This window comes from Salvelinus sp. IW2-2015, linkage group LG2 (assembly GCF_002910315.2).
Source record: "Salvelinus sp. IW2-2015 linkage group LG2, ASM291031v2, whole genome shotgun sequence".
Taxonomy (NCBI): domain Eukaryota; kingdom Metazoa; phylum Chordata; class Actinopteri; order Salmoniformes; family Salmonidae; genus Salvelinus; species Salvelinus sp. IW2-2015.
In genome coordinates this window covers 2,027,905-2,055,816 of record NC_036839.1, presented here as the reverse complement: position 1 = coordinate 2,055,816, position 27,912 = coordinate 2,027,905, and the positions used below count along the sequence as shown (strand labels likewise).

Genomic DNA, 27,912 nt, shown 5'->3' with positions numbered 1-27,912 from the left:
AGTCCAACTCATCCCAAATCATCTCAATTGGGTTGAGGTCGGGTGATTGTGGAGGCCAGGGCATCAGATGCAGCACTCCATCATTTCTTGGTCAAATAGCCCTTACACAGCCTGGAGGTGTGTTGGGTCATTGTCATGTTGATAAACAAATGATCTAATTTCCATTGCTCAAGTTTCTTCTTCTTATTGGTTTCCTTTAGTAGTGGTTTCTTTGCAGCAATTCGACCATGAAGGCCTGATTCATGTAGTCTCCTCTGAAGAGTTGATGTTGAGATGTGTCTGTTACTTGAACTCTGTGAGGCATTTATTTGGGCTGCAATTTCTGAGGCTGGTAACTCTAATGAATTTATCATCTGCAGCAGAAGTAACTCTGGGTCTTCCTTTCCTGTGGCGGACCTCATTAGAGCCAGTTTCATCAAAGCCATTGATGGTTGTTGCGACTGCACTTGAAGAAACTTTCAAAGTTCTTGAAATTTTCCTGATTGACTGACCATGTCGTAAAGTAATGATGGACTGTTGTTTGTCTTTGCTTATTTGAGCTGTTCTTGCCATAATATGGACTTGGTCAAATAGGGCTATCTTCTGTATACCACCCTACCTTGTCACAAAACAACTGACTGGCTCAAACACATTAAATTACACAAATTCGCTTTTAACAAGGCACACCTGTTAATTGAAATGCATTCCAGGTGACTACCTCATGAATTTGGTTGAGAGAATGCCAAGAGTGTGCAAAGCTGTTAAGGAAAAGGGAGATTACTTTGAAGAATCTCAAATATAATTTGTTATATATGATTTGTTGAACACTTTTATGGTTACTACATGATTCCATATGTGCTATTTCATAGTTTTGATATCTTCACTATTATGCAATGTAGAAAATAGTATGAAATAAAGAAAAACCTTGGAATGAGTGGGTGTGTCCAAGCTTTTGAGTGGTACTGTATGTTTATGCAGATATCAATTCATTATACAGCCCAAATGGAAGAATACATTAAGAGAATAGCTTATCGTAGTGAGTAATGTAAGAATGCGTGGGGGAATTAAATATGCATGACAAATTGGCTTTGGAGGACGTACGGCATGCATGTCCGCTCAACCCTGCTCATCAACTCATTGAAAGGAGAAAGAGAGAGAATATAGGTTAAGAGAAAGAGAATGAAACAGAATAGGGAAGACCTAGGGAAGAGAGCGGGAGAAGGATGTAAAGGAGGATGAGAGACAGCAATACAAGAGAAGAAAATGAGAGGAATCTATTGAAAAAGACGAAGACCAAGTCAGAGACCACGATTTACTCATTTTATTTACAAATTTTGCCTTAATGCCATACATTATAATGATTTACATTTTTCTCAGCCCCCCAAAAATGTTAACTCCTAAAATGTATAAGATTCATGCGAAACAACAACTCCCCAATAAGTTCTCTCTCTAACAAATCATGCTAGTTTTTAAATATATTTTCAATCCATTCACTTTAAATAATCTCCCCCCATCACAAACAAAAAAGGCACATCGATAAAAATAGAGTCAACAACAAACTTGTTGTAACTAAAACATTTGCAGGCGAAAATGAGAATAAATCGCAGACTTCCCCCCCAGCCTAACATGAAATCTCTGAAATATGAAGTAATCAGGATCAATAATCTCATGAACAAGACCAAAATCAATTTCCAGTATTGTTTCGTTAGGGTTGCAAAATTTCCAAAACCCCCCACCAGTGATTTCTGATAAACCCATGAAATTTGGGAAAGTTTTCAGAATTTTCCAACCCTATTTTCAGCTAAAAGTCTAAAACTCGCAGGTGCATGCACATCCCTCCTACTTTATACAAGCAATTGGTTAAAATAATACGTTGATATCAACATTTTCACTTTTTTGGTCAATCTCACCCTCTCAAGCGTACAGTAGAAATAAAGAATAAGATAGTTGTTAATTGAAGAATCAGGGCTTTTTGTCAAATCACAAAACACATTAATACATCTGAAGTTACGGCTGGTTGCAGTGGTCATGGGTTGTTGTCAAGTAGTGCGTTGTCACAATGTTGGCTGTCCAGCTAGAGGGGAAAGAAGATAGAGGTTATAACACGATACGAAATGATACTATTCGATAACACAACAACACATCATATCACTAAACGACACGGCACGACTCAACACAACAAACAATAGTAACAGGAGCCCTGTTACTATTGGCGATACCGGTCAGGTATGAGTATGGAGTTTTTATAAATGGTGGCAGGTAGTCTAGTGGTTAGAGCGTTGGGCCAGTAACTGAAAGGTCGCTAGTTCAAATCCCTGAGCTGAACATTTTGAAATGATGTGCCCTTGAGCAAGGCACTTAACCCTAATTGCTCCAGGGGTGCTGAACAATGGTGACCACACTCTCAAGGGGAGTTGGGATATGCAAAAACGTATTTCCAATTTACACATGTACATGTAAGCACCCACCAAATTATTATTATTCAGCTTTGATTCTAGTTGGCTCACTTTTCAGCTGGTACCCAGCTAATGTCATACTCACTTTTGAATCGCATGTAGCAGGAGTTACAGTAGAGCTGTTGTTTACGTATTCTGACCTCAGCTCCGGCCTCCGATCCTCCTAGGTCAGACTTACAGTCGATGCACTGGAGGATAGGGAGAGAGGGAAATGGTCAATGAGGGCTAGCCCAGATCCCTCACTATCAGATGGGGGAGAGGAGAGGAAAGTTGCCCCCTGGAGGAAATATGAGTTCCACAGACAGAGCAGCCATGGGGAGAGTGCTAGACATATACCCATGGAGCCACAACCAGATAGACAGAGCCCATGAGAGACACCTGACACTTGACTGACAGACAGAGAGACCAATGAGATTATAAATAACTGACAGTTCAAGCACAATGTAGGGACTTTTGGAAGCTCGTCATGATGTCAGCAGCAAGTGCTGGTGATAGGTAATAGTGAGGTGAAGGATTGGTTAGTGAGGTTTGGCACAAATGCAGTCAGATTTCCTGAAATGCTCATAAAACCATGAAAACAATGTCCCAAACTGTTTGCCATTTCTGCAGCAAGTTATAGATCTTAGGGAATTTGGAAGAAACTGTATTTTTCAATTAGCTAAAAAGATAATGGAAACATTACTCCAGTCAAGTTACACTGGAAACCTTAATTAAATGGTAATCATTGGCCACATTGGAAAAGTCATCAACTATCCATTTTACAACCCAGTGGGACTTCTGTTTCCTTGGTTTTGTGTGTACGGTTATAAAGGATCAGACCAGATTGTGATCCATTCATGCTGGTTAGGTTAGTGTAACATTAATCAGGGTCAAGTTGTCCATATTAGTACAGTCTCATTCCGTGGATAAGGTTAGTACTGAGAGGATCAGGCAGGTTTAGTCTTTGCTATGGACCAATCATGACCTCAATCTCCAGGTCAGGGAGGTCCGGTCTTGAACTTTGAATTCTCACCTTGAAACAGGTCAAATGATAGCAGAGTCCCAGGGACTCGATGATCATGGCGGCTCCCTTGCCCAGCACCGTGTCACAGAACGTACAGACTTTCTTGCCACTCACTGACCTGAGATTACAGAACGCAAAACCATAACTTGACTGGAGAACACAGACACACAGACTGGAGAACCGAAAATATACATGCCCACCCACGCACCATCAACCACACTGGATAACTGAGAATACACACACATTCCTATCCAAACAAAAATACTTTCATAATTGTTCATGTTATATGTGTATTCGATGGTCACCTCCCTGACCAAGGCCCTTCTCCCCCGATTGCTCAATTTACCACAGGTAGACTCCAATGAAGTTGTAGAAACATCTCAAAGATGATCAATGGAAACATGATCCACCTGAGCTCAATTTTGAGTCACTTAGCCTACTCGAACAGAGAGGAATGCTATTTATGTTAGCTAGCTGGCTAAGGCTATCCAACACTGGAACGCTTTTGGTTTTATTAATTTATTGCCACTGTGGGCCGCTAGTGTAAATGCTAAATTGCTTGCTGTACACTGAACTGTGTGATTGTAGCGGATTTACTAACGAGTTAGTTCTAGTAACTATGACGTTAGCTAATATGGTTGACAGCGATGTAGGCTGTGTGTAGTGGTTAGCGGTTATGGTATGAAGGTTTAGCTTGGAGAGGTCAAGACAGCTGTTGTGTTGTGCACTGTCCACAAGCGAAGGGAAAAGGTAAACGTTGATGAGAGAAGGAATTATACAACGAGAAAAGTGATAGTGCTGTTTGTATGTGGCTGCTATGAAAGTGAACTGTGTGCGTGGTGATCAGGGGTGTATTCATTTCGTCGATTCTGTTGAAAAAGGTTTCTTAATTGGAAGCAAATGAAACGGGGATAGACCTACCTGAAATTTGTCCAATAGAAACTCTTGGAATGTTTTGCAACTGTTTGGACTAATGATTACAACATAGATCAACTAGATGCAGGCAAGAGTGTGCAAGGTGGTATTAAATGTCATCTTGTTTACTCCAATTTGTCTCTCGACATGTGCACCTACGTGATACACTTTCATTCGTAGGCTAGGTTGTAGCAACCTCATGATGGGTATAGGGACAATTTGAGTGTCATGTAGTTGCCTAAACCTATCAATGTTACATTGAGCTGGGTGAATGGAATATGAATGACAGTCATTCAATATGCTGTAATATAAATAAATAAAAAAGAAACCGTGGTTCACGTTTGTGGTGAACACAAACACCTAAACACAGACATTTTGACGCATGTCAGCATTTGTAACTTTGAGCAAGGGTTTTTGGTGTTAACCTTAACCCCAGATCAAGAATCTGACTTTTAGCTCCAATATCTGACATTGTATCAGTGATTGGGAGCAAATCTACCGACTCAGTTTTTTGGCAAGCAGCAGTGTGCCACGTGATTGGACGTTGGATGTTTTACCTGCTGCGTTGCTGTGAGGATGGGCGTGACTCGGGTTCTGGGCCAAGAGAAGTGGTGGGGGATGGCAATGGTGAGCGCAGGGACCAGGAAGATAGGTTACACCCCCCGGCCTCTCTGAGGGAGCTCATGGAGAGGGAGGAGGGCAGGGTGGCTAAGCCAGGACGACTTCCGACCCCGCCGCTGTATCCACCACCACCGTAGGCAACACCGCCATAGGAGGATGTAGTTTTGAGGCCAGAAAGGGCTAAAGGAGGCTGGCTGTAGTTGGGGATGGACGAGGTGCTTCCCGGTGTCCATGACGAGCGCCAGGAAGAACGGGGCTCGGTGTCCAGGTTGTCCAGAGACTCGCCTCTGAAAAGTTGAACACATTCCCGGATGTTAGCGGGTTAGCGTAAGCACCCAAATAGCCTGGACACCACAGGCCATTATGTTTCTGATTTAGCCGACTCTTTTGATAACTGCAACAGAAAAGAGACTGGCATCCAGGCTAGAGCCCAAAATGTTAAAGTCACTAAAAACAGTTACTTCGACTAACATAGTCGTTGTAAATGATGTGTTACCATGTTACACACACTCATTCAAGCTAGCAGTATACAGCATTAAACCCCTGGTGGCCCAATCTAGGCAGTTTAGTGTGCTGTCCATATTGGAACAGAGTAGTCACAAATCCATGGAAGGCGTGTCAGAGTTCCTTGGAGTTGGTGTCAGAGTCATGTGGAGCTGTCCTAATATGGACACCCAGGTGAGTCCCAGGTAGAGTACCCTCTAATAGGGCCATTGAGGGTGGTTTAACCCCTATCTATCATTCAACACACACATTGTACTGTACTGATCCACCTCCCCCACGCCAGCGGAGCCCCAGTCAAGCCCCAGGAAGAGTACCTCCTGATGGGGCTGGCAGTGGGGTCCTTGCTGGTGGTGGTGCTGGTGGAGCGTTGGCGAATCCAGCTGTTGTCTGTGACCAGGTTGGTCTTCTTCTTCATCTCCTGCAGGATCTGCTGCCTCTCCAGCTCCGCCTGGGGTACGCTCTGCTGGCCCTTCCTCCCCAATCCTTCGCCTATCCCACCGCTGCTAGTCACTGTGGGCCAATGAGAGAGAAGAGGGAATCAGAAAATAAAGATGGGTCAATGGGAGAGGAGAGGGAGTCAGGGGATAGACATGAGAGCCAATCAGATTAGATGGAAGTCCAGAAATAGACTGTAGACCAGTGATTCATCCAGGAAACACCAATAAGACCAGTGATTCATTATTGTGACAGAGCCACTGGAGAGGACAGATTCATTTTCTGTATTCAGCTTCAGTGACCAATAGGACAATATCAAGACATATTATAAAATCTGGAAGCGTCTGTTTATATATTCATTCATGCTAAACGCGATTGATCGGCTGAGCTGGTTGATTGACTGGGTCCTGCATTGATTAGACAGGAGCGGTCGAGGAACGGTCGAGGCTGTGAACCACACCTCTTTCTGGCTCTCTGTATCTCATGGCGTTTAGGATGTCTCTCCTCTCCAACTCCAGCTCTGACGCAGCTCGGAGACTCTGGGCCTTTTTGTCTGCTTTACGTCTCAATTCCTCCTCCAGTAACCTCTGGGCCATGCCCCCCGAGCTGCCATACCGGCCTGGGCACAGTGTGTACAGTATTCACACTCACTGACATACAGTTACTTACACGGGTGCACGCACGCACACGCACACACACACGCACATCTTCCCTTGCTAATTTGAGCAGCTAAGTAATGGTTCAACTTCCACCAAAAGGTCAATAAGGATTAACGAATATTGATGAATACATTGATGAGGACATTAATATATCCCCACTGACCTTTAGTCTCTGTTTTCTCCACGTCGTCCAGCTCGGGAGTAGATTTCGACTTTGCCCTGCCAATCACAACAAAACACATTTAGGGGCTGATAATCAAGGAAATTCATTGTCTCTCGAATCAATGTACACTGTAAAACACATGATTGATTTACTTGGTCGACGTTCCAAATGGTACCCTATTCCCTACAAAGTGTACTACATTTGACCAGGGCCCTTGGGGCTCTTTGTATTTTCAAATGCGTACAGTTCAATACATGAACACATACAGTACATGAGTGGCCTGCAATGCAGATAAGCCTTCAGGCTTTGTTGCGTAATCTCTGTGATACCACTTTTTTACTTTACAGTGCATTCGGAAAGTATTCAGGCCCCTTGACTTTTTKCATATTTTGTTACGTTACAGCCTTATTCTAAAATGGATTAAATGTTTTTTTTTCTCTCAACAATCTACACACAATACCCTATAATGACAAAGCAAAACAGGTTTTTAGAAACCTTTGCACAAAAAATGAATACAACTAAATATAACATTTACATAAGTATTCAGATCCTTTACTCAGTACTTTGTTGAAGCACCTTTGGCAGAGATTTCAGCCTTCAGTCCTCTTGTTTTTTTTATTGAAATACATTTTTATTTCACATTTATTTAACCAGGTAGGCTATTTGAGAAAAAGTTCTCATTTGCAACTGCGACTTGGCCAAGATAAAGCATAGCAATTCGACACATACAACAACACAGAGTTGCACATGGAATAAACAAAACATAGTCAATAATACAGTAGAACAAAAGAAAACATAACATCTATATACAGTGAGTGCAAATGAGGTAAGATAAGGGAGTTAAGGCAATAAATAGGCCATGGTGGTGAAGTAATTACAATATAGCAATTAAACACTGGAATGGTAGATGTGCAGAAGATGAATGTGCAAGTAGAGATACTGAGGTGCAGAGGAGCAAGATAAATAAATAAATAATGTATGGGGATGAGGTAGGTAGATAGATGGGCTGTATGGGGATGAGGTAGGTAGATAGATGGGCTGTTTACGGATGGGCTATGTACAGATGCAGTGATCTGTGAGCTGCTCTGACAGCTGGTGCTTAAAGCTAGTGAGGGAGATATGAGTCTCCAGCTTCAGAGATTTTTGCAGTTCGTTCCAGTCATTGGCAGCAGAGACCTGGAAGGCAAGACGACCAAAGGAGGAATTGGCTTTGGGGGTGACCAGTGAGATATACCTGCTGGAGCGCGTGCTACGAGTGGGTGCTGCTATGGTGACCAGTGAGCTGAGATAAGGCGGGGCTTTACCTAGCAGAGACTTGTAGATAACCTGTAGCCAGTGGGTTTGGCGACGAGTATGAAGCGAGGGCCAACCAACGAGAGCTTACAGGTCGCAATGGTGGGTAGTGTATGGGGCTTTGGTGACAAAACGGATGGCACTGTGATAGACTGCATCCAGTTTGTTGAGTAGAGTGTTTGAGGCTATTTTATAGATGACATCACCGAAGTCGAGGATCGGTAGGATGGTCAGTTTTACGAGGGTATGTTTGGCAGCATGAGTGAAGGATGCTTTGTTGCGATACAGGAAGCCAATTCTAGATTTAATTTTGGATTGGAGAGGCTTAATGTGAATCTGGAAGGAGAGTTTACAGTCTAACCAGACACCTAGGTATTTGTAGTTGTCCACGTATTCTAAGTCAGAGCCGTCCAGAGTAGTGATGCTGGATGGGCGAGCAGGTGCGGGCAGTGATCGGTTGAATGGCATGCATTTAGTTTTACTTGCGTTTAAGAGCAGCTGGAGGCCACGGAAGGAGAGTTGTATGGCATTGAAGCTCGTCTGGAGGTTAGTTAACACAGTGTCCAAAGTGGGGCCAGAAGTATACAGAATGGTGTCGTCTGCGTAGAGGTGTACCAGAGAATCACCAGCAGCAAGAGCAACATCATTGATGTATACAGAGAAGAGAGTCGGCCCGAGGCTTGAACCCTGTGGCACCCCCATAGAGACTGCCAGAGGTCCGGACAACAGGCCCTCCGATTTGACACACTGAACTCTATCAGAGAAGTAGTTGGTAAACCAGGCGAGGCAATCATTGAGAAACCAAGGCTGTCGAGTCTGCCAATAAGAATGTGGTGATTGACAGAGTCGAAAGCCTTGGCCAGGTCGATGAATACCGCTGCACAGTAATGTCTCTTATCGATTGCGGTTATGATGTTGTTTAGGACCTTGAGCGTGGCTGAGGTGCACCCATGACCAGCTCTGAAACCAGATTGCATAGCGGAGAAGGTACGGTGGGATTCGAAATGGTCGGTAATCTGTTTGTTAACTTGGCTTTCGAAGACCTTAGAAAGACAGGGTAGGATAGATATAGGTCTGTAGCAGTTTGGGTCTAGAGTGTCACCCCCTTTGAAGAGGGGGATGACCGCGGCAGCTTTCCAATCTTTGGGAATCTCAGACAATACGAAAGAGAGGTTGAACAGGCTAGTAATAGTGGTTGCAACAATTTTGACGCGACAAGCTTGACACACCTGTATTTGGGGCGTTCTCCCATTCTTCTCTGCAGATCCTCTCAAGCTCTGTCAGGTTGGATGGGGAGTGTTGCTGCACAGCTTTTTTCCGGTCTCTCCAGAGATGTTCAATCGGGTTCAACTCTGGGCTCTGGCTGGGCCCCTCCAGGACATTCAGAGACTTGTCCTGAAGCCACCCCTGCATTGTCTTGGCTGTGTGCTTAGGGTCGTTCTGTTGGAAGGTGAACCTTCAGCCCAGTCTGAGGTCCTGAGCAGGTTTTCATCAAGGATCTCTCTGTACTTTTCTCAGTTCATCTTTGCCTCGATCCTGACTAGTCTCCCAGTCCCTGCCACTGATAAATATCCCCAGGGATGGTGCCAGGTTTCCTCCGGACGTGACATTGGTCTGAGAGTATTTAGGAGCCTTTTGGCAAACTCCAAGCAGGCTGTCATGAGCCTTTTACTGAGGAGTGGCTTACATCTGGCCACTCTACCATAAAGGCCTGATTGGTGGAGTGCTACAGAGATGGTTGCCCTTCTGGAAGGTTATCCCATCTCCACAGAGGAACTCTAGAGCTCTGTCAGAGTGACAATCAGAGTGACAAGTCACCTTCCTGACCAAGGCCCTTCTCCCCTGATTGCTCAGTTTGGCCGGGCGGCCAACTCGAGGAAGAGTCTTGGTGGTTCCAATCTTCTTCCATTTAAGAATGATGGAGACCACTGTGTTCTTGGGGATCTTCAATGCTGCAGAAATGTTTTGGTACCCTTCCCCAGATCTGTGCCTTGACACAATCCTGTCTCAGAGCTCTACGGGCAATTCCTTCGACCTCGTGGCTTGGTTTTTGCTCTGACATGCACTATTAACTGTGGGTCCTTATATAGACAGGTGCGTGTCTTTCCAAATCATGTCCAATCAATAGAATTTACCACAGGTGGACTCCAATCAAGTTGTAGAAACATTTCAAGGATGATCAATGGAAACAGAATGCACTTGAGCTCAATTTCGAGTCTCATAGCAAAGGGTCTGAATACTTATGTAAATAAGATATTTCTGTTGTTTTTTTTGCACAAAAAAATGTAAACCTGTTTTTGCTTTGTCATTATGGGGTATTGTGTGTAGATTGCTGTCAATTTWTTATTATTTTTATTCATTTTAGAATAAGGCTGTGATGTAATATTGTTGAGCCATTAGGGCTCTGGTCAAAAGTAGTGCCCTGTGGGACATGGGCTGCACTACACATTTAGTTATGTTGGTTGACTCTTAGAACATAATGTATTAGTTATAGGCTGAGGCATGCTTTGCGTTTGCTAGTAACAGACCATCGATTTTATGAATGCAATTAAGTCATACTGTATGTTTGTCTGATTGCAACAGAGGCAAAGCCATGGCCACTCTAACGCACATAGGCACGCATGCACTCACACCAGACCTGAACACACACTCAGAAAACTGCAAACCCAGCCCATCTGGCACTCAAGGCAGACGTAAGCAAATACTCTGAGTATTTTAAATTATTTTTTAAGTATTTGATGTTTAGGTTGGACCTTGGCAGACACACACTGACCTGTCTGCCATGGATATCTCAGGCTGGGCCTTGGCATAGCCATAGGAGTCCCCGACCCTGCCAGAAGTTTTGCGAAAGGGTTATGGGGTTACAGCAGTAGAAAGATAATATAGATAGGGAATACAGACAGAGACACAGACAGAGACACACATTGACAGACAGGACAGGACAGGACAGGACAGGACAGGACAGAACAGAACAGAACAGAACAGAACAGAACAGATGGAAAGACAGACAGGACAAAACACATACAGAGAAGACAAAACACAGGCAGGCCATTAGTGGGGGTTAGAGGTTACAATCCAATGTAAAGTAGACATGAGAACAGGCAACAAGTAATGATTAATTAACTAAATGTTAATGTTTAATATACTGCAGTGAGTTGGTGTTTACAATAAGCATTTGAAGATTTAGCACACACAAATCTTAAAGCCTTACAAACACTTTAACATTATGTCTGTAACGACAAAAGCGCTATAGAAGATAGATGGGATAGAATAATAGATATGTAAGAAATGTGAATTAAACCTCGGATGTATAAGAAGGTAACTAGCATAAGGCAGAGGTAGATCCTCACATTTTTTTGCAGTTGCTATATTGTTTATATCTTTGCCTTATTTGTTATTTTTCTCTTTTTGTTATTAATCCTTGGTGTTTAAAAGGGTATATGGGAATGGTCTTTTGTTTCTGTATGATCATTTTATTTATTTATTAGTGTGCTTGCTTCAGCAAGACCATTCTTCTTCTTTTATATTAGTGTGCTTGCTTCAGCAAGACCATTCTTCTTCTTTTATATTTAGTGTTGCTTGCTTCAGCAAGACCATTCTTCTTCTTTTATATTAGTGTGCTTGCTTCAGCAAGACCATTCTTCTTCTTTTATATTAGTGTGCTTGCTATTTTTATTATCCATCAATTTACTTCTTTAACCTCTCTCCACCCTTGCCTTCATCCCCCAACCACTCTTTATCTTTCCATCAACCCAACTACGGATACGGGTTTTCGGAAAAGCCCACTATTTTTAGGCTGGGTTTCTGTACAGCACTTTGAGATATCAGCTGATGTAAGAAGGGCTATATAAATAAATTTGATTTGACTCATTCAACTTCTGTTCAGCTTGAACTTTACATTTGCCAATTTATCCTCCTCCCACTGCCAGAAAAATATATATTTTTAGACTGCACACAAATGATATGTACTTTTTCAAAATTAGGGGAGGGAACTGGGTAGGATGGGAAGGGGGAATTATGGGGAAGGTAAAACGACATTATTGCAAATCTTTATCATTGTAAAAAGCAACACTGAAAAACTGGGGGGAAAAATAAAAAATTCCTGTAATTATACTGGAGCATCATCTACAAGTGACTTTGTTCGTCTACATAATCAATTTTAGATACTTTAGGATAATTTGGACATGATGTGCGAAAAATGCTAACATAGGTACAACGACTTGCATTAGATTAGTGCCACAAAAGTTAAAATGTTAGCATTCGGAAACAGTGCCAGAGAAACTAAAACAAAGCATGGGATTCCTGTTATACCTCGTCCATAGACCGCTTACAGGGTAAGGAAACCAATATGTCATTTTGTAATTTGGGTGAACTAAACCTTTAAAGATAAGAATACATATTATTCTTAACCATTGCTGCTGCTCCTGCATTTTCTCTTTCTCCCTGTGCTGCTGTTCAGCAGCCTCCTGGCGCCTCCTCTCCTCCTCCTTCCTCCTCTGCCATCTCAGCTCCTCCTTTTCCCTCTGTCTTCTCTCCTCATCCTCCTGCTTCTCCCTCCTCTTCCTCTCCTCCTGAAGACGCAGCAGCTCTCGCTCCTCCTCCTCCGTCCTCCTCTCCTCCTCCCACTTTTGCTGCTCCTCCTCCACTCTCCTCCTCTCTTCCTCCTCCTGTCTTCGCTGTGTTTCCTCCTCTTGGGCTTCCTCGTCCTCCCAGGGCGTGGTAGGCTGGCGGAGGGGGGAGTGGGGGCTGATACTCCTGCTGTCCATCTTCAGGTCTCTCGGCTCCTGAGGAACAGACAGTATAGGGTTAAAGCCAAAGTCCTGAGTTACAACCATAAAATTACATTGCTATGGTGATATGGTTCCTCACCTCTTGGTGGTGTCTTCCCCCTTCTGTCACAGCCTCCTGCTGGGCCCGACGCCACTCCTCCTCCAGTTTCTCCTGGTCACGACGGTATTTCTCCTGATCACAAACACGCACACAGAGAGAGACAGGTTAATGTACTGTATGCACCCACACACACACACACAAACACACATTCAGAGTTTATCAAGAGCTTTGGTCACCGGCCCCCTACTGACAACCACTTTTAATCACAATTTGATGTAAAAGGAAAATAGTCTCTCTTGTTAAACAATAGAAATAGAAAGTTCTGGTTTCATGGTAAAGACAAGGAAAGTGCTTCAACTCATTCAGCAATTGACATCCCTTAATATCCCGACAAAAAAAGAATTACCACATTTTAGCCTACCAAAACCTAAGAAAAGGGCAATTGGAAGACAAGGATTAGCTGAAGTCTACCTGACTCCTGAGAACAAAAACTGAAACAATCCCAACGTTTCACCTTCAACCGCTCAGCTCTACATTCCAGCTTCGTTCCCCAGAGTAGGTGAACCTTGTTAGATTTTCTGCCAAGCTTCTATGTCTCATTAAGAAATTAGGCCGTTTGACCCGCGGGGAATACAACAGAGTGGAGGAATAACGAGCCTTGGCTTCTAGTCTACAGTTGCTCTGCAGGGGTCAGGCTGGACACATTTTGTATCTCTCTACCTCCATAAATAGACCTCGGGAGTAATTCAGTGTGCACACACACACACACACACACACACTTCAAACAATCAAAAACACACACAACAATCCCCCCCCCCCCCACCACACACATACTACACTCTTACCTGTAGGAGTCTCTCCTGCTCCTTCTGCCATTTCTCCTGCCTCCTGCGCTCCTCCTCCGGGTCCCAGGACAAGCGGTTAGAGGAGGGAGCGATGGAGGCAACGGGCATCTGATGGAGGAGAGGAAGAGGAGAGTAGAGAAGAGACATTGCCATTATTCCTTTATAGGTGAACAATTGTATCCTGCAAATACACAAATTACTTTATTGTTTTTTCTTCACCAGATGTTTGAATATAAGTAATTCTTACAGCCTCTTAATCCCACTTAATCAACACAGCTATTTGAGTCTCCCCAACCCTTATACACATTGTCATGCATATCACTTGTTTTTCAATAAATGTTTCATTGTTTATGTATTAACATGCTACCCATGTACAGTATTTCTGTGTCTGTGACGAAGATGAAAAGTTAAAACTTGAACTGTTAGTTATGTTGTTCAACCTTTTCAAAGTGAGCCACAGATGCTTCAGTCCACTCATCATCCAATTTCAAAGATTGAGTATTGTATGAACAAAGACACAAAGGTTGGGACTAGCATTTTCAATCAAGGAGTTTAAGGAGGCTCAGGATCCTGCCCCTGGTGTGGTAGTTAAATAACCCACTACTATCCCACACAGTAAAGATGTCACTCACAATGATGGGTCAATGCATTGTAAAAACTTAAGAACATAAACACATACTTGAGAGAAAAAAAAACAACCACCTGCTTGTAAAACATTTTGTAGATATTAAATAGAATTGCTTACGTCTGATTTTGCTGACTCTGATCCCCCTTGAAAAAGAATAAACATCATCAAATAAATCGATCTAGTGTTAAACAGTCACATCTCAGAGTGATATACAGCATTCAGTATATGCTGCCATGAGAAGCATTGTTCCTGTATTCTAAAATACTGCATCATTGTCATGTTTGTTGAGACAGTTTAAAGTTTGCTAAAGCAGACACACAGACTGACACCTAGGATAGATATAATACATGCATTTAAATCGCACACACCTGGAGGCTCCACAGGCTACCATACCGAGCAAAAGCTGACAGGCTTGTTAAAACCTCAACTCTTAACCGAGGTTGAGTGTGTGTTCAGATTTGAGTGTTTCAACCTCTAAAAGCTTTTAAAATGGTGTTTCAACTTTAACCAAACCCTCGGCTATAATTTGAGATTTTAAATCAAGCCTGAAGCAAACAAGATGTATTTTAAATTCACCTAGAGTCTTGCCAATATTGCCACAAAGAGTCTATGATTTTGGCAGAATAACAGTCCCTGACTGCTGAATAGTCGGGCCCAACATACTGTTGGTGTGTTCCCAAAGTACATCACACTAACTAGATTCAACTTATTAACATCTTATAATTTTTGTTTTTTAATGGATATAACAACAAACATGTACAAGATGCAAAGAGTCAGAAAAAGTCAACAGTCACCAGAATGCATGTTGATGCATGCAAAAGCATTGGCTATGAGTAATAACACAAGAGCAAAAGCACAGCACAGCAAAGCATGCAAGGTTGAGAAGGAGGGGAGCCAATGTGTGARACCTGGACATCATACCAACATACTGTACCATACACCTGACAGCATATGACACCCGAGTTAGCCTTGTGATGGCATTACTTTCTATGGCTTAGTGAATAACCCAGAGCCATAGATATGCACTACGTTACCAAAATTATGTGGACACCTGCTCGTAAAACATCTCATTCCAAAATCATGGGCATNTATGTGGACACCTGCTCGTAAAACATCTCATTCCAAAATCATGGGCATTAATATGGAGTTAGTCCCCCCTGCTGCTACAACAGCCTCCACTCTTCTGGGAGGTCTTTCCAATAAATGGTGGAACGCTGCTGCGGGTACTTCCTTCCATTCAGTCACAAGAGCATTAGTGAGGTCGTGCACTGATGTTGGGTGATTAGGCCTGGCTCGCAGTCAGCGTTCCAATTCATCCCAAAGGTGTTCGATGGGTTTTTATTTATTTTAATTGTATTTATTTTTTAACCTTTCTTTAACTAGGCAAGTCAGTTAAGAACAAATTCTTATTTACAATGACAGCCTACCGGGGAACAGTGGGTTAACTGCCTTGTTCAGGGGCAGAATTACAGATTTTTACCCAGTCAGTAACGGGGATTCAATCCAGCAACCTTTTGGTAACTGACCTAACGCTCTAACCACTAGGCTACCTGCCACCCCAAGGCGGTGATGGCTCTGTGCAGGCCAGTCAAGTTCTTCCACATCGATCTCGTCAAACCATTTCTGTATGGACCTCGCTTTGTGCACGTGGGCATTGTCATGCTGAAACAAGAAAGGGCCTTCCCCAAACTGTTGCCACAAAGTTGGAAGCACAGAATCGTCTAGAATGTCATTGTATGCTCTAGCGCTACGATTTACCTTAACTGGAACTAAGGGGCCTAGCCCGAACCATGAAAACAGCCCCAGACCATTATTCCTTCTGCACCAAACTTTACAGTTGGCACTATGCATTCGGGCAGGTAGTGTTCTCCTGGCATCCGCCAAACCCAGATTAGTCCATCGGACTGCCAGATGGTGAAGCATGATTCATGTACACATTTCCACTGCTCCAGCGTCTAATGGTGGCAAGCTTTACACCACTCCAGCTGATGCTTGGCATTGCGCATGATGATCTTAGGCTTGTGTGTGGCTGCTCGGCCATGGAAACCCATGTCATGAAGTACCCGACGAACAGTTCTTGTTCTGACCTTGCTTCCAGAGGCAGTTTGGACCTCAGTAGTTATTGTTGCAACCTAAAACAAACGATCTTTACGCGCTACACACTTCAGCACTCGCCGGTCCGGTTCTGTGAGCTTGTGTGGCCTACCATTTTGAAGCTGAGCCGTTGTTAATCCTAGACGTTTCCACTTCTCAATAACCACACTTACAGTTGACCGTGGAAGCTCTAGCACGGCAGAAACTGACTTGTTGGAAAGGTGGCATCATATGACGGTGCCACATTGAAAGTCACTGAGCTCTTCAGTAAAGCCATTCTACTGCCAATGTTTGTCTATGGAGATTACATGACTGTGTGCTCGATTTTATAGACCTGTTCGCAACGGGTGTGGCTGAAATAGCCGAATCCACTAATTTGAAGGGGTGTCCACATACTTTTGTATATACACTATAGTGTATATCGCTATCCTATATGGCTCTGGAACAGCCTAGAATTGATCATCTTTAATGTTGATTCTCAGTTACTCCTGTGTATGCAGGTACTGAAAACGCAGGCAATCAAAAACACACAAGCAAGAAGTGAGAATTTTGTAACCACTTCTATGGAGTCTAATAGACTGGTATGTTGGTATGGTATTCTGACATGATGTCTCCCCTTTGGTGCTTCAAAGTGTTGGGGAAAACACAACTTTCTCATCAAGTGTATCCCAACCCTCTCCTGAGGGATCCTCAGACGGTTTTTCAATTTGGTTTTAACCCTGAACTAGCCACCTGATTCAACTAATCTYAGGCCTTTGTGATTAGTTGTCAACTCAGAGCTGCAACAAAAATCTAGATAGTCCCACAGGAGAGGGTTGGGAAATACTGGTCTAGACTCATTGAGCTCAGTGTCTCTGGGAGAATCACCACACACTCAACCCTGTTTATCACAGAGGTAGACCAGCACACTGAAACTGGGCCCTGAGAAGCCCGGGTGTGGGAGGGAGGGGGAGACCAYTGGGGTTACACTCACTCAGTACCAGATCAGATGGAAAAAAGCAGTGGATTTTAAGCAGCGGGCCCAACATGGATCCCTAGGGAACTCCTGAGTATTCAACTGTTTGTCTCAATCTTTCCTTAATCAGGATTAGGTTAAGTCATAGTTGAAACAAAAACCTGTATACCAGGAAGGTCCTTAGGAAAACCACTGGGATAGATAGAAAGAGATGAAAGCCTAGAGCACCCAGCCTCTTGATAGTTACACAGACGATTGATAATAACCCTTCACCAACACCAGGGCTCGATCAGGGGTGTTTTACCTTGTTCAAAAAACTCTGACCTCCGTTTTAAATTTTTCATGGATATGGGTTCTAGGTGAGAGATGGAGAAATCAGAACAGGGTCAGAGAGCGTAAGAGAGTGGGAGAGAAACTTTGAAGTAATTACTTCAATCATGCAGGCACGTGCACAGATATGGTTCTACCTGTGCAGAGCACATGCCCCTTTGCCCTTCCAGTCTCCAAATTGCCCTTTTGGGTGGTAGTATTTTTTTGTATACATATTTTGTCACTGTTGTTTGGAACCCACTGCCCGCAAGACAAGCCTTTAAGTTAACTAGCCACCATCGTGTCTATTGGTTGCGCCTGTTGATCTGCCCTGTATGGAGCTTGCGTGGGCCCGGTTGCGCCTTTTGCCCAGTCTGTCCTTTACGGAGAATCCGTGCACTTGTTATCCAAACATGTATGCCTTGAGAGATGCGGTCACTGGTTGAGTGTGTGTAGCTYGCTAGCTAGCCAGCTAGCTAGTTTAAATATCAACAATACTGCCACAGCAGCTTAACACTTGATTTAGCCTACAGCATGATCAATATTCAATCTGGTTAGCTGATATGCGCAACAGAGAGAGGCAGTAAGACATAGAGAGGTAAATCACAATCAGTAAAAGAAATTGAGGTAGCTAACAAGCAGATTTACATCAATCACCTACATCAATGGTCAGCTGATTGCCCACCCTCTTTTCCCAATGTCAATTATGTCTCAAGGAGTCACTGCAACAGAGGCATATGGTATGTTATCATTTTCGAGATATGCATTATGAAAGGTCTGTGCACGGCCTTGCTATCATGGCATGGGGAYCTTCAATAAAGATCTCCATTCTCCACTATTGTACACATAACAACTACATTAGGATTGTCATCACACTGAAAATAAAAACGATCATATGCAGGGCCAGCTCCAGGCATAAGCAATTTTTTGGGGGGGGGGAACTCAGTTGGGGTCTGAACTTACTCTTGAGAGTTAGAATAGTACAATACACAAGGTGTAAGTTCAAAATGTGGTTGTGCATCAGCAGTTTTCCTCTTGTTTTGTCAGTCATTGACACACTCAATTATCCATGTCATTTAAAAAAAAAAATCTAATTTTATTGCTTGCATCAGTTACTTGATGTGGAATAGAGTTCCATGTAGTCATGGCTCTATGTAGTACTGTGCGCCTCCCATAGTCTGTTCTGGACTTGAGGACTGTGAAGAGAACTCTTGTGGCATGTCTTGTGGGGTCTGCATGGGTGTCCGAGCTGTGCGCCAGTAGTTCAAACAGACAGCTCGGTGCATTCAACATGTCAATACCTCTCATAAATACAAGTCAATTGCTCTTCCACTTTGGGCCAGGAGAGATTGACATGCATATTATTATATTAGCTCTCTGTGTAAATCCAAGGGCCAGTCGTGCTGCCCTGTTCTGAGCCAATTGRWKTMWMCCWAAGTCCCTTTTTGTGGCACCTGACCACACGACTGAATAGTTGTCCAGGTGCGACAAAACTAGGGCCTGTATGACCTGCCTTGTTGATAGTGCTGTTAAGAAGGTAGAGCTGCYCTTTATTATGGACAGACTTCTCCCCATCTTAGCTACTGTTGTATCAAATATGTTTTTACCATGACATTTTACAAACCAGGGTTATGCCAAGCAGTTTACGTACCTCAACTTGCTTAATTTTCACATCATTTATTACAAGATTTAGTTGAGGTTTAGGGTTTAGTGAATGATTTGCCCCAAATACAATGCTTTTAGTTTTAGAAATATTTAGGACTAACTAATTCCTTGCCACCCACTCTGAAACAAACTGCAAATCTTTGTTAAGTGTTGCAGTCATTTCCGTTTTTGTAGTAGCTGACATGTATAGTGTTGAGTCATCCGCATACATAAACACACTGGCTTTACTCAAAGTGGCATGTCATTAGTCAAGAATTAAAAAAGTAAGGGCCCTAGACAGCTGCCCAGGGGAATTCCTGATTCTGCCTGGATTATGTTGGAGAGGCTTCTATTAAAGAACAACCTCTGTGTTCTGGTAGACAGGTAACTCTTTATCCACAATGTAGCAGGTGGTGTAAACCATAACACATACTTTTCTTCCAGCAGCAGACTATGATCGAAAATGTCAAAAGCTGCACTAAAAAACATCAATTTCTCTAAGCCAATCATCAGTCATTTGTGMAAGTGCTGTGCTTGTTGAATGTCCTTCCCTAAAAGTCTGAAAGTTTGTTGACATTTTTTTACTGTAAAATAGCAATGTATCTGGTCAAACACACACATTTRTTTTTACTAAGTGTTGAGAACAGGCTGATTGGTCGACTATTTGAGCCAGTAAAGGGGACTTTGGTATTCTTAGGTAGCGGAATGATTTTTGCTTCCCTCAAAGCCTGGGGGCACACAGTTTCTAGTAGGTTTAAACTGAAAATATTGCAAATAGGAGTCACTACAGACCCTGGTTCGATTCCAGGCTGTGTCACTACCGGCCGTGATTGGGAGTCTCATAGGGTGGCGCACAATTGGCCCAGTGTTGTCGGGGTTAGGGTTTGGCCGGGGTAGGCCGTCATTGTAAATAAGAATTTGTTCTTAACTGACTTGCCTAGTTAAATAAATAAAAAACTATATGAATGATGGAGCTGAGTTTTTTTTATTGAAGGTGCTCCAAAGCTTTTTACTATCATTCTATATGTCATTTATCTTTGTMTCATAGGGTAGTTTCTTTTTATTCAGTTTAGTCACATGATTTCTCAATTTGCAATACGTTTGCCAATCCGTTCTGCAGCCAGACTTTTTGCCATTCCTTTTGCCATTCCTTTTTTCAAATCCTCATCAATCCACAGGGATTTAATAGTTTTTACAGTCATTTTCTTAATGGGTGCATGCTTATTAGTAACTGGAATAAGCAATTTCATAACTGTGTCAAGTGCAGTGTCTGTTTCCTCCTCATTACACACCACGGACCAACAAATATTCTTTACATCAACAACATAGGATTCACTACAAAAGTAGTAAAAATGTGATCAATGCATGTTGATGATTTCATTCCTGTGCTGTTTGTAACTACCCTAGTAGGTTGACTGATAACCTGAACCAGGTTGCAGGCACTGGTTACAGTTTGAAGCTTTTTCTTGAGTGGGCAGCTTGATAAAAGCCAGTCAATATTTTAATCACCCAGAAAATGTTATCATATGTCGCGGGTCATGGGTCATATGTCGCGGGTCACCACTTCACAGGAGAGCGATTTGAATGTAAACTTTAAAAAAAATCTAAATGTGGTTATTGGCAGAAATGCCTTCACAAACATGTGAACTTTCATGTGCCTTAATAACAAACTTGTATGCCATCTGTAAATATGAATAAAATTGTTAAATTACGAGCCTAGTTGGTTTAGCCAAAGAAAAGTCAGCAACCTCTCCGCTAGCCATGATTGGCTGAGATAATGAGTGGGCTTGACATGCCGAGAGATGAGTTTGGATTGTCTATTTGAGCTGGTCAGTGTGTCTAGGTAATCCTGTCTAACGTGGCTTTAAAAAAAGTATTGTATATTAAAACTGCATAAGTGTTGCTCTCCACTTCCTGGAGGACTGAGTTTTGAAATCAGTGGAATTCGAGTATGATAGCTAAGGAGATGGAGGAAACACCGGCCTCCGGATTACATCTTCAAACTAAGGGCAACCCTGGCATCCAACAGGAAATGCCTCCAACCATGAATGATGAGTGAATGATGATTAGTCTAGCTAGCTACATTTTCAGATATTACATKTTTCTAATTTTGACAGAAAGAACAATTTGCTTGGCTAGCTATAGCCTAATGTTAGCTAGCTAACATTGAACTTGGTTGATTATTTACCTGGAGATTCATGCAGGGTAGTAACATCATGAGTTGTGATTATGGTTCATTATTTACCTAGCTAAGTAGCTYACATTAGCTGGCTGGTGGTTAGCAGCCTGCAGATTCATGAAGGGCAGTAAGGCCTAGCTAGCTACATGTCTTAACAAAAGACTCCACTATGCAAGTACCCATTTTGGGTGAGTTCGTAAATTCAGTCTAGCCATCTACTCTGATTTCAGAGCACTCTCGTCTGAGTGTGCCAGAGAGCGCAGAATAACTGTTGAATTTACGAACACTCAACACCCGTTGAATATGGCCGGTGTCAGTAAATGTCGGCAAAAATAAATAGCGGTCCTATAGTAGCTGTTAAAAGCTAACCGTATCACGGAATTCACGTAAAATCAGGTTCGGTATTTGTATTTAATGAAGAGCAGTTCTGTTTTAATCAAAAATAACAAACCGAGTGTTTTCCAGCATACAATGTTCAGCTGCACACTCTGATCAAGTCATGTGGTGGCATGCGCAAACAAAATGTGTGAATGTACATACTTATACATAATTGAACAAWGAGCATTCACCACCAAAAACACATACAGTCCCAAAGAGAGAACATTGTCATTGCTTTCTCAAACGTGTTCCTGTTAATAAAGGCTAGTCATAACCTCTCTGGTTAGTATATCTGCTCTATGCTCTTTACCTTTGTTTCTCACGGTCACTGTCTCGTCACGGAAGCCTCCATTCACTCCATTGGATGCCATATCCTGCAACAAGATGAATTAAAAGCCTGTTGAGAACTGTCTGGGGTTTTATCAGTACATTGTATTAATATAGATTCAATGTGACCATGCAACAAACAAAAATCACAAGTTTTTTCACAATGATGTCCTTACCAACCTTGTCACAACATGTTTGAAAATTTGTGATATATCAAGTTTTATTTGGGTATTTGTGAGTAACATAGCAAGAAAGCTAATACAAAACATTTGAACATTATCAACACCACGAGGTCTTCCTGTAAAACTCACAATGATTGGTTGGGTAGTGACCTTCTTGATGGTTTCCATGGATCCCCGAGAGGTGAAATCCAAGCGGGTGGTTGCGTTAACGGTGGTTGTGTCGGGGGAACCTATAACTGTTGGATGATGATCCATACTGGTCAGATTGATGGTCTTGTGGCTTTTAAACGGCAGGGAAGGTAGGTCTCTGTCCCAGTCTGAACGTCGCCGACGTGTGGCAATGGCAAATATTTAAAGTGGGTGGGGGGGGTGTGTGTGTGTTTGTGTATGTGTGGGCGTGAAAGCACAACATTAGGAAAGGTACTAGTACTTTAAAGGTACTACTATACAACTATAGTACACAAAGTACTTACAGTATTTTCTGGATGGTATAATAATAGTAAAGACATCAAAACTAAGAGATATGCATTCACTCTTGGCATTCTCTCAACCAGATTCATGAGGTAGTCACCTGGAATGCATTTCAACTAACAGGTGTGCCTTGGTAAAATGAATTTTTWYAATATCTTTTCTCCTTAATACGCTCGAACCAATCAGTTGTGTTGTGACAAGGTAGAGGTGGTATACAGAAGATAGCCCTATTTGGTAAAATACCAGGTCCATACTATGGAAAGAACAGCTCAAGTAAGCAAAGAGAAATGACAGTCCATCATTACTTTAAGACATGAAGGTCAGTCACTCTAGAAAATMTCAAGATCTTTGAAAGTTTCTTCAAGCGCATTTGCAAAAACCATCAAGTGCTATGATGAAACTGGCTCTCATGAAGACCACCACAGGGAAGGAAGACCCAGAGTTACCTCTGCTGCAGAGGATATATTCATTAGAGTTAACTGCATCTCAGATTGCAGCCCAAATAAATGCTTCACAGAGTTCAAGTAACATACARATTTCAACATCAACTGCTCAGACGAGACTACGTGAATCAGGCCTTCATGGTTGAATTGCTGCAATGAAACCACTACTAAAGGACACCAATAAGAAGAAGACTTGCTTGGGCCAAGAAACACGAGCAATGGACATTAGACCGGTGGAAATCTGGCCTTTGGTCTGATGAATCCAAATTTGAGATTTTTGGTTCCAACCGCCGCGTCTTTGTGAGATGCAGAGTATGTGAACAGATGATATCCATATGGAGGAGGAGGTGTGATGGTGTGGGGGTGCTTTGCTGGAGACACTGTCAGTGATTTATTTAGAATTCAAGGCACACTTAACCAGCATGGCTACCACAGCATTCTGCAGCGATACGCCATCCCATCTGGTTTGCGCTTAGTGGGACTATCATTTATTTTCAACAGGACAATGACCCAACACACTTCCAGGCTGTGTAAGGGCAATTTGACCAAGAAGGAGAGTGATGGAGTACAGCATCAGATGACCTGGCCTCCACCCAATTGAGATGGTTTGGGATGAGTTGGACCGCAGAGTGAAGGAAAAGTGCTCAGCAGATGTGGGAACTCCTTCAACAATGTTGGAAAAGGATCCCAGGTYAAGCTGGTTGAGAGAATGCCAACAGTGTGCAAAGCTGTCATCAAGGCAAATGGTGGCTACTTTGAAGAATATAAAATATATTTTGATTTGTTTAACACTTTTTGACTTACTACATGATTCCATATGTGTTATTTCATAGTTTTGATGTCTTCACTATTATTCTACAATGTAGAYAATAGGAAAAATAAAGAAAAACCTTTGAGTAACTTTTGACTGGTACTGTACGCTACCGCTTGGAAGGGAAGATAAGGTTGTTGTTATGGTGTCATTCTAAAGAACAGTGGGGATAACAGAGAAACCACCTTCCGCACCCATGCACAATCTACAAACCCCTAGCTTTACCAACAGGTTTACACACTCTCCTACAAAAGCGTCTATTTTGATATGCATTGCACATTCAACAGATCACACAAATCAATACACTGACTGATGTTTTGGTGGTGTAATCGTGATATAGTAGGATGTGTAAACCTGTTGGTGAAAACCTACAGTGAGCTCCAAAAGTACTGTGACAATTACATTTTGTTTTGTTTTGGCTCAGTTATATAATAACTGTGAGGTTAAAGTGCAGACTGTCAGCTTTAATTTGATGYTATTTTCATCCATATTGGYTTYACCATTTAGACATTACAGCACATTACACAAAAGTATTGGCACAAATACAGGTATATGTGTATTAAATTAGTAAAAGGTTAAGTATTTGGTTTCATATAACACTTAATGACTACATCAAGTACTGTCACGGATCCCTCCGGAACTGTGGTTTCCATTGGAATGTCGATTATTGTTCCCATGTCCATTGGTGGTGTGAGTACCTATGCGTTGATGCAGCTGTTATGCTGCGTGCTATATATATTGTGTATAACAGGTATCGTGTGTTTTRGTATACATGTTTTGGGTGTATTAAAAACCTCTTTGTATTCCTGCGCCTGTCTCCAAAATCCTTTATACCAGTGTGACACCTTGCCTTGTTATTGTAATGATGAGAGGTTAGCACATCTTAGGGGTATGATATTTGTGCATCTGTAACTTTCTCACTCATTATTATTCAGGATTATCCAGAATATGGTAGCATCCACCTTAATGTAGAGTCAAAATGACACAATACATTATTTACCATTKATTTCTATTAAACACAAAATAATCTGAAACACAACAAAAACAAACAGAAAATGCGTCCAACAAATTTGTAGAGTCACAAGCTTGATGAGGTCATTGCGTGCTATGAAAATGAGACCAAATACTTAACTTGTTATTACTTTAGTACACAAGTAAATTTGTCCCAATACTTTTGGTCCCCTAAAATAGGGGGACWATGTACAAAGAGTGTTGCAATTTCTAAACGGTTCACCTGACATGGATGAAAATACCCTCAAATTAAAGCTGACAGTCTGCACGTTAACCTCATCCTCATCGTATCATTTCAAATCCAGTGTTGGAGTACAAAGTCAAAAGACCAAGTTCGGACCTGTAGGATCTTGTGCCTGAGTATGAGTTAGTTCTTCACAAGGTAGACACCACATAAGGAATGCACAAAGGAGAACAGAGGGAGACAGAAACGGACAGAGATAAAAGATTCAGAAACACAAACAGACTGACATAGAAGGGGAAACAGAAGTATAGAAACACAAGCATACAGAAAGTGAAAGACAGACAGACAGAGAGAGAGGCAGGCAGGCAGAGACAGTGAAACTACAGACAAGGAAGATGGACAAAACTGGGCACACATATCACTAACTAAAGGGTTATCCCAGAACCGAGGATTAGAAAACGAAGGAAATTATCATTAAACTGCCATTAAATAACTGAGCCATGATACCAGAAAAATGTACTGACCAATTTAACGTGTCGCAATAGTTTACCAACACAGCAAACATAAATAACACTGACATTCTACAAGTACTCTGTAACAACACACACATTCTCTCTCTCTCTCTCTCTAGTCGTCTACTCACTGTTCCTGCCGTGACGTCGTATGTCCATGGTAAGGCTTCCCTGCTGCAGAGCTTGCTCTGTGCTGCTCTTCCACTTGCCGTAGCTCATCTCTGCCACCCTTTGCCCGCTCACCGACAGCACCTCGTCGCCCACCTGCAGTTGGCACAGCTCTGCTGGGCTGCCTGCGGGGCACAGAGAGGGGCAGCGAGGTCAGATATAGAGAGGGTAAAGAAGGAACAAAAGGAAGGAACAGTGGTCAGATATAGAGAGTGTAGAGGGCACAGGGGGTGAGATAGATATGTAAGAGAGGGAATCGGGTCTCAGATATAGGGGCAGAGAAGGCACGGGGGTGAGTAATAGAGAGGGCAAGACAGGTGTCACAGTAGTGATGTAGACCAGTCAAGATACATCTAAACTGTTACAATAGAGAGATGACAGAGATAGGACAAACATCTCAATTATTGTGACTTCAGCTTCTTGTCTCCTTCCCTCATTTGCATTGACGAGAAAGAACTGGACTACCAAAAAGTCAGGGGTGGAATGACAACAGGCACCAGGTACTCCCCTAGTACATACGGTATAGGCTAGAGAGAGACAACCCCAGCAAATCTGACCTAGATAGAGGCTGCCCTACATAAGGCCGGGCACATGATCTGCTACTGACTACTTATCTTCTAGTCGTTTTAAGAAACATMTGTGTGTTGAAAATGCCTAGKCACTTGTATAATGTATTTGCATACACTTCAAACACTTCAAAATACACCAGACACGCCACTATGGGTTTCTTCACGGTACCCAAACCAAAAAGAGATTTCATGCGTTGCTTAGCTATGTATAGAGTCACGTCATCGTGGAATGCGCTGCCACCAGAGGTTACTCAGGCAAAAAGCAAGTAAAAAAAAAAAGAAAACGGATTAAAAAACATACTGTAGCACAGCGCCTCTCCTCTTTCTAAAGATCTAATTTAACTGGACTGTATTTAAGAATATGAAAATGTATGTATAAATAGTGCATAAATAGTATTTTTTGTTGTCTCTTGGTGTCTTTCCTTTACATAACTCTTATTTTTTTATTTAATTTAAATTTTATGTAATATAGTTTACCAAGCTACCAATTACTTCCCACTGGAAGAAGTTAAGCTACACTAAAGCTACCCTTAAGAAACATACAGTTTACTGAACTAAAGCTACACTTAAGAAACATATAGTTTACTGAACTAAAGCTACCCTTAAGAAACATACAGTTTACTGAACTAAAGCTACCCGTAAGAAACATATAGTTTACTGAACTAAAGCTACCCCAAAGAAACATACAGTTTACTGAACTAAAGCTACCCTTAAGAAACATACAGTTTACTGAACTAAAGCTACCCTTAAGAAACATATAGTTTACTGAACTAAAGCTACCCTTAAGAAACATATAGTTTACTGAACTAAACTACTTTGTGATAAATACTAATATCTAAATCTGAAATATCATAGACTACAAATTTGCAAGAACAGGTTACTCTGGAGTCAACTGTTAACATAATGTTTAATTTAGTCTATTAAACGCAACAACTATGTCTCAATTGTGAATTAGGAAGGTCTGATGTCAAAAATGTATGAGACTACAACTGTGTAGTTGCAGTAGTTAGTTTCACCGCTACATGGCAAAATAGTAATTAACTACTAAAAACACTACCCATATTTGAATTTAATTCAAGTATCAACAAGCTACTGCAAAATGTAATTAAATTACTAGTTTAACTATATGTATTTCACTATTTCACGGTCTATTGGCACTGTACTAAGGTATCTGGCACTACGTGTTGTTGCCAGCAGAGGCAGAAATTGGAGGACGGGCTCATTGTAATGGCTGGAATAGAATCCTATTAATGGTATCAAACACATCAAACTCATGGACCTCCAGCTACTGGTGCAGTGTTAGCAGTGGCATGGTATTTACTCTTCTGTGTGAATTATGAATGG

General features: G+C 42.2%; 1 protein-coding gene across 1 annotated transcript in view; it reads right to left on the bottom strand.

Moving 5' to 3' along the window:
• Positions 1–1,285: 1,285 nt before the first annotated feature.
• LOC111973076 (LIM domain only protein 7) overlaps positions 1,286–27,912 on the bottom strand; it is a 121,032-nt gene continuing 94,405 nt past the window's right edge. Inside the window, exons 19-35 of the mRNA XM_070449280.1 lie at positions 27,732–27,799; positions 25,963–26,124; positions 22,529–22,716; positions 22,201–22,264; positions 17,685–17,735; positions 14,449–14,474; positions 13,704–13,811; positions 12,898–12,990; positions 12,439–12,812; positions 10,802–10,858; positions 6,736–6,791; positions 6,374–6,532; positions 5,793–5,988; positions 4,911–5,261; positions 3,448–3,556; positions 2,521–2,623; positions 1,286–2,053 (exon numbers count right to left, since the gene is read on the bottom strand). Coding sequence (XP_070305381.1) covers positions 2,034–2,053; positions 2,521–2,623; positions 3,448–3,556; positions 4,911–5,261; positions 5,793–5,988; positions 6,374–6,532; positions 6,736–6,791; positions 10,802–10,858; positions 12,439–12,812; positions 12,898–12,990; positions 13,704–13,811; positions 14,449–14,474; positions 17,685–17,735; positions 22,201–22,264; positions 22,529–22,716; positions 25,963–26,124; positions 27,732–27,799 — 2,185 coding nt within the window. The 3' untranslated portion in view covers positions 1,286–2,033. The remainder of the gene's footprint in view (positions 2,054–2,520; positions 2,624–3,447; positions 3,557–4,910; positions 5,262–5,792; positions 5,989–6,373; positions 6,533–6,735; positions 6,792–10,801; positions 10,859–12,438; positions 12,813–12,897; positions 12,991–13,703; positions 13,812–14,448; positions 14,475–17,684; positions 17,736–22,200; positions 22,265–22,528; positions 22,717–25,962; positions 26,125–27,731; positions 27,800–27,912) is intronic.